We start from the raw sequence: 9,524 nt of genomic DNA, 5'->3' as shown, positions 1-9,524 counted from the left end.
TCCTATGACAAGTTTGCTGAAAAATAAGAGGAGAAATCAGTACAATGCAGTCAAAAATTCGAAATATATTGAAATAAACTTATCTCAATGGGCATTTTGCCATTTTCAGACATTGTGGAATAATTGTGAGAAAACAAGTGTGTAGTACAGAAAATACACAAAGGACAAAGGTCATTTTTTTTTGCGTTCACAAAAAGGGGAATGGGGTCTTGACTGTGTTCACACCTTTACTTCAAGTCGTCCACTTGTGATGGATCACTCAGACACACGTTAGCACTGAGTCTGACTGGGTCTTTGGTTCCGGTGGAAAGCGAGGAACTGAAAGTAGGGGAGTGTGAACAAGGAAATACGTGTATGCCATTATTATTTACACTTTTGTAAATGGCTAGAATCTTAAATGAAGATGTTACCTTTTTTACTTTTTTTTAAATTTTTTTTTTTAAGGAAAGTTAATTATATTATACTGGTTCACCAGGGACACTGGCTCAAGGAAGAAAATGGCATCACTGCGTTGAAATCCTACCATGCCTCTCATTTCCCTGTTCTGACGTCTCCACCACAATGAATTCTTCCCTTTGCGGGACATAAAATGTTTGAATGCAAGATGTTGTCATTGTTGAATACCATAAACTTGTAAATGGAATGTATGACCCCTTCTCGGGCCATGCAGTCCTAGTTTTGGCCTTGCTCTGTGACCCACCCAGTGCAGTATGTTAACTGGGTGTTCATTGAAAATTAACCGCTGAATTAAACAAGTTGTTATGCTACTAAATGCATTGTAGGTATGAATCTGTACACTCAATGTTTTGTTGTGTTTTTCTAAATATATTTTTTTCTGCCTTTAGGTGCATGATTTATGTGTTACATTTTGTTCTGGCTCACTTATAAAACGATGTATAGTTATGAGTTTGATTTGAATTGGTCTTATCGTTCTCACCGCTATACTAGCGCCCCCACTGGTAGGATTTGTAAAATACATCCTCACTCATTCCAAACTGACAAGACACAAAAATAAATTCTTATATGTCTGTGTGATCTTTTCTATAACAGTTTTTTTTAATTAATATAACGTTATTAAAGAAATCAAATCTGCATGCAATCTAAATTTGCGTTCTCATTGAGAAAAACTGACCAGGAATGACATTTAATTTAGCTTGTGAGATTGAAACTTCAGATTTAGACGTAATAGGGAAGTTAGAGTTATTTTGTTCTTTTTCTAACCTCACTAAGCGGCTGAAGTTAAAATAGATAGTTCTACAAGTATAGTTAAAAGGAGGTCACTACTTGGAGTTTGGAGCGACACGGAAGTGCCGGTGTTGGACAACAATGGCTGTTCTGTGGTGCGGGACTCGTTTGTGGCAGAACCGGAGGTCTATTTTAACGGTAATAAAACTATCTTCTAGCATGTATTTGACCTCTGTTTCTAAGATAAACTTTTACGTCAAGGCTGTTATGTAAAGCAAGTCCAGAATCCCGTTAGGCGGCATAAACGTAGCACTACAGGTTTTCTTTGCAATTCATTTCGCTGATTTTACTATTGATTGGAGGACTATTTTATCTCGCGTAGACAGCCGCTTCCCTCAAAAGTGTCCAATTCAAGGGGACGTGTCCAGTGGAGGTGAGCCATCTGGACCATTTGGTGCTGACAGTGAGAAGCATTCCAGACACCGTCAACTTCTACTCCTCAGCTCTCGGCATGGAGGTCATCAGTTTTAAGGTAGGTGTCTGGTTTAAAAGTGACGGACTTAAATCTGAATAAAGATATTTATCAGTTTTAATCAAATGGTGACTGTGCTTAGTGGACGTGGTTTGTTTTCCTCCGGCTCTGAGGAAACGTCCACCAGATGGCAGGCTTTGACCGTGTGTCAGCCCTGCTCGGTAATGAGGGACACCGCCCCTCACCCTCCAGTGTCTCAGAGGCTGCACTTCCATCCGGACCCTCATTTCCAAGACCTCCCTATCACGCTACAGTCACACCCTGCGCATTGAAGAACACGAAATTTAGGCAGTATTTCAGTATTTATTCATTATGTATTGATAATTTTGGAAAGTATGTGTTTTTTGCAATTTGACGTATTGAACTTTGTCTACTCGACTACATTTTTAAAGAAATATTTTACTTTTTACCCCACCATTGTTTCTACCCATCAGTTACCAATAACAATGAAGGAAAAGTCTTATTTTACATAGAAAAGATGTCAAGAACTCCGATCAGAGCAGCACATTGAACATGAACGTGACATTGACACAAATAGTCATGTAGAATGTATATTTTGCCTTGGATGCTCAAGTAAACAATATCAAATACTTCTCTTCTTACTTACAGTATCAGAGTAGTACTTATACTTTAGTATACCTCTTCCACTGCTTGCTGACCTTAATAGTTTTAAAGGTTTATTCCACCCTAGGTGTAAATATCAATGCCCTCACCTATGTCACTTCTTCTGTTGTGATTAAATCTGTTGCTGGGCAGCTCCATGAAACACAAGACGGCCATCAGCTATAACACAACCTGTTTGCATGCATCAGTATCTTTTCCTGTTATCTATTCTCTCAAAAGTGATGCATGCAGCTGAGGAAGACAGAGGTTTCGATCGTTTGTACTTACAGATGATGAGCAAAAAAATTTGTCAGGGTTGTATTGTAACTACTGGCAGTTTGACCCAAATCCTACTTCGTCCTAGTGGTTTTATTCATCAGTATTATACACTGAATATATAACGAATGGGTTAGATTTTTTTGGAAGGGGGGAGAGGTTCAGAATAAAAAAGCAATCTCTCAAAAATATACTGACAAGTACATAGTAAGATCAGCAAAAGAGAAATACAGGAAATCCATGCTGAATAGGTCAGTATTTATATATTATTTTAATATTATTATATCATTATTATCCTGTAGCATTTCCTGCCATAATATCCTGTACTCAACCTTTCAAATATCTGAGTTCCAGTGGTTAGAGTGGTCATCACGTCTTTATTTTATCTTGTAATGAGTTCATTATGCTAATTACACAGGGTTACTTATAGATGACCAGGTTGGATTTCAAGGCAGACTAAACCTTCAAATTAAACATAGTTGGGCGCAAAGTAGGTTTTTTGTTGTTGTTTTTTTAACTTTTAGAATGAAAATGCACTGTCATGAGAAACTCTGGCGTCTCTGTCGCGTGTAGGGGAACCGTAAAGCTCTGGGGTTCGGGAAGCAGAAGTTTAACCTTCACCAACTGGGTCAGGAGTTTGAACCCAAAGCCAAGCATCCAACCGCGGGTTCTGCAGACCTGTGTCTCATCACCAGAACCCCCCTCAGCACAGTCGCCGCACATCTGAAGGTGCTCCCTCACGTCTGTCTTCATCTATGATTAAATTTTTTCATGCCCTTCATGGTTAGTTAACTTTATTCACATATTTTTTGATATATTTTGAGGTTGTCGTGCTCTTTTAGGCCTCATTCATAAAATGTTCATACACACAAATGTGTTCGTACACACTTTTTAAACCTCAAGTTACCCTGAGAGACTCAAAGCAGAGCAAAGCAAAAAAAAAAAAAAAGCACTTTCTCCTGTCTTCTATCATGTAGTATTCCTGTAAGACTAAACTCAGGGTTTTAAAAAAAGAATCTCATAGTGTTTAAGGACACTTCATTTTTCCTCTCAGGTTTGTGGGGTCCAGATAGAGGAGGGTCCGGTGGAGAGGACTGGAGCCGTGGGAACCATCACCTCCCTCTACTTCAGAGATCCAGACGACAATCTCATCGAAGTGTCCAACTATGATCAGTCGATATCAGAAGAAGCTTTGCATGAATAGGAATAAATGCACCTCGTCTCTGCACTCGGCACAGATGTTTTTTGTCTGAAGTTCAGAGAGCAACTGCACTGGAGAGAGTTAGACGGGGCCAGATAGCATCAGTTGGCTGCGGGGCTGTTTTTATGTTCTGAGCTGTCCGCTGCTTTAATGAAGTGTGTAAAAGGTGACTTTATTATATATTATTACATTTAATTCAGCATAAAAAAGTGAACAACACCCAAGCTTTACAATAAATTGGTCTCTTTATTTACTCTGTGAGGGTAAAGCAGGGTTCAGGATAAAAATGTCACTCTACTTTTTTTTGGGGGGGGGGGCAACAATTTAGTTTATACAACTTTTACAGTGTATCTTTTGCTTTTTGAATAAAACGATTATCAAACAAGCATCAGGTAATTACCACTAAACATGTGTTCTCAGTTTCAGAACAGATCATCCTGTTGTAGTTGATACCATAGAGGATAAAACTTGAATTATACGCCCGATTCCATTTTTAAGTTTATAAAACATCAGCTAGAGCACAGAGTGAATCATTTGTCATGCGGAGAAGTCTGTGAGAAACAGCTATTTTAACCTTCAGCATAGTTTACAGTTTTCATTTTGTGTTATCCTTTTTTTTTTTTTAGATTTCTTTTCCATACAGCAGCCAGATGCATAAAGCTCCAATTCATGACTGAAAACGTTTGTAGGCACATTTTATAATTTTTTAAAAATCTCAATAAATGTGTACTCCCCAAAGTAAATATTCGTGTGCATCAATGTTTGCAATTTCAGGAGAGGGGAAAGGAGACCACGTCTCTCCAAAATAGAAGGATTCTTGGATCGGCATGGTTGTCTTTTATCTATTCACATCTCACACACACGCACACGCACACACACACACACACACACACACACACACCTCAGAATAAATCCACAATCTCATTTGTATTTAGAGTACCAAATTACAAAATAGACGTGTGGGCCGTACAAAATACAAAAACAAAATAGCTGGCAGATCTGTGTGTGTGTGTGTGTACTTCAGTTGCATTATTCTAGTATTTTTATTTCAGGTATCTTTATTCCACATGGTATCATGTATTTATCTACACAGGTGTTCATTTCGTCAGTGTTATTGTAAATAATAACTCATTATCATTGAGATATTTTATTTTGCTCAAAAATCCTCAGTTCTCCTTGGTTTCTTTTCTTTAAAAATACTTTATAAAACACACTCTTCTTAAAACCAAATAAAGGCTCTAATAGCCATATTTTTGTTTGTATATGACTGATTATTAGACAGCTCTATTTTTTTCAGATGTATTTCAAATACAATTTTATATTCATAATAGTAAGATATATTGTAATACTGGCAGCACGGTGGTGCAGTGGTCAGCACTGTCGCCTCACAGCAAGAAGGTTCAGGGTTCGAGTCCTGGCTCCATCACAGGATCTTTCTGTGTGGAGTCTCCATGTTCTCCCTGTTCCTGCGTGGGTTCTCTCTGGTACTCCAGCTTCCTCCCACAGTCCAAAGACATCAAGAGGGGACGAGGCTGATTGATACTCTAAATTGACTGTAGGTGTGACTGTGAGTGTGAATGGTTGTCTGTCTCTGTGTGTTGGTCCTGTGATGGACTGGTGACCTGTCCAGGGTGAACCCCGCCTCTCGCCCGTAGATGCTGGGATAGACTCCAGCCCCCCCGCCACCCTTAATAATAGGAATAAGCGGAAGACAATGGATGGATGGAAAATAACGTCAACCCAAAATACTTCCACTTTCATGTTATTTTCTGATACCCATCCATCAGCTTGCGGGCAAAAACGTGAACACACACACACACACACACACATTCATGTTCTTGTTTGTGGGCTCATTACACAACTGATGAGCTGAGTAGCCTGTGTCAGATTTAAAGCAAAGGGTTTGTCCTTGTTACTGGTCGAATTATTGATAATCAGCAGCAAGAAGGTCCCGACTTCACTGTGACTTCTTTCACCCCTTGAGCCCCAAGCTGTTTTTGAGGTAATTTTACTTCCTTTGTTTTTGAGCTGTAATCTTGGTCATGATAAAGTCAATCGCTGCATTCTATATTATTCTTCATAAGCACCATAATGGTGGGATGTTCTATGACTTCACTGCAAAAACATGTGGTGTGTGCATGGTGAGAATAAAAGCCTTTTGACTGAAATAAACACTTCTGCTTATGATGAAAAATCTGAATTATTTTGAAAGAAGCATGCATAAATAATTAAAAAAATACAATAACACAACTATTTACAAGATCACACACAACAAAATACATCAAAAAGGATTCAACCCTCATTACAATCCTGAGATTGTACACTGCTCTGCCAAACGCGTCTTTCCAGTCTCCGACACTGACCTGTAGCAACCTGACCTGAACCCATCTGCACATACGCATTTACAGTCGCCTCTGTGTGCAAAATGCATGCAACTGTGCTGTTTTGTTTACTTGGAGAAAGTCTGGAGGAGGTTTTGAGAGGCAAAACTTTCCTATCTTTCAGAAAGGACGCAATATGATGCTTGTACTGGACACCCTGTAGGAACTTGCAGTGATCAAAACCGGATTTTCTCTGTAATGCGATTGACAAGGACATTGTAAGAAGATACCTTTCATGCACGTGTATTTGTCTTATATTATTGTTTAGCTCAGTTTCTGCCCTTTCATGTGAAATCTGTGCATTGTGTACATACATATTGTTGTGATAGATATTGGATATCTGTTTCCTGGAGGTTGGGTTTCTATGTAATGGGGGAAAAAGCTACAACAAAAGCCTCATGGTTATTTATAAAACATCAAAGGGGACTTTCTTTGCTTTTGTCCTTGTTAATGTATTTAAAGTGGGATTTTTCTGTGGTAGTGACAATAAAGGAAATATGTCAGCAAAGAGTTCCAAGCAATGGACCTCATCAGCCTACAAAAGAGCTCCTTGTAATGTTTCTAAATTAAACAGACATTTCCCAGGAAGAAGTGCGAGTCCCCTGCCGTGTGTGCATTGCGGAGTTCCTTCATTTAATCATTTAATTGTTATCATTGTGTTGATGAACACCGGTTTCAGCTCTTCATTCCCCAATGGAAACCAACCGGCACAAAAAAACAAAAAAGCATTTTTCCCCATCAGCGCTCACCTTTTTTCATTCAGGGCTGAATTTCAATTTGATACAGCCTTCAAATGTTCCACAGATGAGAACTTTTTATGGCTTCATGTTGGTTGTGGGTTGAAGGGATTATGTTTTCAGCTCGTCCATCTGTCTCATTCTTGTAAACGTAAGTAGGCAAAAACATAAATTGTTTGAACCCGCACAAACTCAACGGCAGAGCATCTTTCCAGGTTTGATCTCAGCTTTTTACATGTTCGTTAAACCTTGGTGTAAGGTTTTTTTTTTTTTTCCAACTCTTCCATGGGAAGCCGTTCAGGAACTGTCTTGTGGGTGTTTATTCATAGAAACTATTATCATAGAGTTTTTAAAAATTGACTCCTAAAATTCTGGGTATTCTCACTGTGCTGGAGGATGATGATAATTTAGGAATTATCTCTTGTAATTTAGGAATATCGCTTTTTATTGAAAGAAAGCATTGTCCTTGAGGATCTCCCTGACCTGACAATAACTGAGGCTTTCGCCTTTGGGGGGGGGGGGGGGTGTCTGTTTTGACCCTCCAGTACCAAAAAGGACTGAGGTTCACGTTTGAAACCATTCAGAAGGTTTTCATGGAACTTGGAGCAGATCTCTCTGAAAGGGTCATATCCCTCAAATACAAACTCCCCCAGTGAATCCATTTTGTTAGCTGATAATTTGGTGTCAAGAGCAGTTTTGAATCACGGGATTTCCTGTTGCCCCTCCAGGAACGATGTAAATCTCAGTTGCCTGATAAAGATCCATCGCTACACCTCTTTTCTTTCCCCTTCTCTTCCATTTTTTCTATTCACCCAAGCATATTGAGTTGTCCCAACCTTTTCTTCTTTACAGTGTGAAAATGAAAAATCCTATTATCATGACGAGTATCTTGGGATCTGTTCACGAGTGAGGGTAGGATGGAGCGGGAGATTGACCGGCGGATTGGGGCGGCATCCACAGTGATGCGGGTGCTAAACCAGTCCGTTGTGGTGAAGAGGGAGCTTAGCCAAAAGGAGAGGCTCTCGATTTACCGGTCAATCTACGTTCCAGCCCTCACCTATGGTCATGAGCTTTGGGTAATGACCGAAAGAACAAGATCGCAAATACAAGCGGACGAAATGAGTTTCCTCCGCAGGGTGGCTGGGCTCTCCCTCAGAGACAGGGTGAGAAGCTCAGTCATTCGGGAGGGACTCAGAGTAGAGCCGCTGCTCCTCCATGTCGAGAGGAGTCAGTTGAGGTGGTTCGGGCATCTGGTGAGGACGCCTCCTGGACGCCTCCCTCGGGAGGTGTTCCAGGCATGTCCGACCAGGAGGAGGCCCCCGAGGCCGACCCAGAACACGCTGGAGGGATTATATCTCTTGGCTGGCCTGGGAACGCCTCAGGATTCTCCCGGAAGAGCTGGTGGAAGTGGTTGGGGAGAGGGCAGTCTGGGCTTTGTCGTTGAGGCTGCTGCCTCCGGATAAGCGGAGGGCAACAACGACGACGATTTGCAGTGAGCATTGAATGAACGTACAGTACAGCTCAGAAACGAAGACAAGGAGAAAATAGAGCTTGGTGTCTGTTGACAGTATTTTCTGATGAATACGTGATGAAAAGAGATATCCAACACCCCTTAAGAAAAAAAAATTAAATTCAAACATGTCAAAAGAAACTTCTGAACCTGGAGCTTTATAGGTAATGCTCTGCAAATGTATGCAAAACCACACATATTTCCGTAGATAATGACTGTTTCTCTTGTCAGACACACAATTTCAGTGAAAAAAGGTTTAAATTAAGTTATTGGAGTTGTAACCTTAATGTTTGGGGTTTCATGTAATAATTGATACCATTTCATAACAACAGAGTTGAGAGAAGGATTTGTCACATTATTAAAATTCCTGTTTTTATTAAATTAACATACTAAAACAGGCTGCACGGTGGTGCAGTGGTCCGCACTGTGGCCTCACAGCAAGAAGGTTCCGGGTTCGAGTCCTGGCTCCAGCATGGATCTTTCTGTGTGGAGTCTCCATGTTCTCCCTGTTCCTGTGTGGGTTCTCTCTGGTACTCCAGCTTCCTCCCACGGTCCAAAGACATCAAGAGAGGACGAGGCTGATTGATACTCTAAATTGACTGTAGGTGTGACTGTGAGTGTGAATGGTTGTTTGTCTCTGTGTGTTGGCTCTGTGATGGACTGGTGACCTGTCCAGGGTGAACCCCGCTTCTCGCCCGTAGACGCTGGGATAGGCTCCAGCCCCCGCGACCCTTTAACTGGAATAAGCGGAGGACAATGAGTGGATGGATACTAAAACAATGAATGCACTTGTTGTATATCATTAGTTATCATTAAAGCCAGACCAGCAGCTAGAAATCATCCTTTTTTGGACCACATTACACCAGTCCTTAAACCACTGCTCTGGCTCCCTGTGTGTCAAAGGATTGAGTTCAAAATCCTGTTGCTGGTCTATAAGTCACTGAATGGGCTTGGGCCTAAAAACATGTCAGAGCTGCTGGCTGGGTATGAAGCATCCAGACCCCTCAGGTCAGCTGGGACAGGTCTACTCAGTGTCCCCAGGGTCAGAACCAAGCAGGGTGAAGCTGCTTTCAGCTTCTGTGGTCCACACCTGTGGAAC

The 9,524-nt window shown here is 40.8% G+C and overlaps 1 protein-coding gene across 1 annotated transcript; it reads left to right on the top strand.

Moving 5' to 3' along the window:
- Positions 1–1,252: 1,252 nt before the first annotated feature.
- glod5 (glyoxalase domain containing 5) lies at positions 1,253–5,049 on the top strand. Its single transcript, XM_086221397.1, has 4 exons — positions 1,253–1,383; positions 1,568–1,717; positions 3,170–3,325; positions 3,651–5,049. The coding sequence occupies exons 1-4, from the start codon at positions 1,327–1,329 to the stop codon at positions 3,798–3,800; spliced, it is 513 nt and encodes a 170-aa protein (XP_086077523.1). The 5' UTR covers positions 1,253–1,326; the 3' UTR covers positions 3,801–5,049.
- The last annotated feature ends 4,475 nt before the right edge of the window (positions 5,050–9,524 follow it).

Source organism: Aulostomus chinensis, chromosome 13, assembly GCF_037954235.1.
Source record: "Aulostomus chinensis isolate RoL2024-O1b breed Wild chromosome 13, RoL_Achi_v1.0, whole genome shotgun sequence".
In the NCBI taxonomy this organism is placed as follows: Eukaryota; Metazoa; Chordata; class Actinopteri; order Syngnathiformes; family Aulostomidae; genus Aulostomus; species Aulostomus chinensis.
The sequence above is the reverse complement of the archived record's forward strand: the minus strand, read 5'-3'. Positions and strand labels throughout refer to the sequence as shown.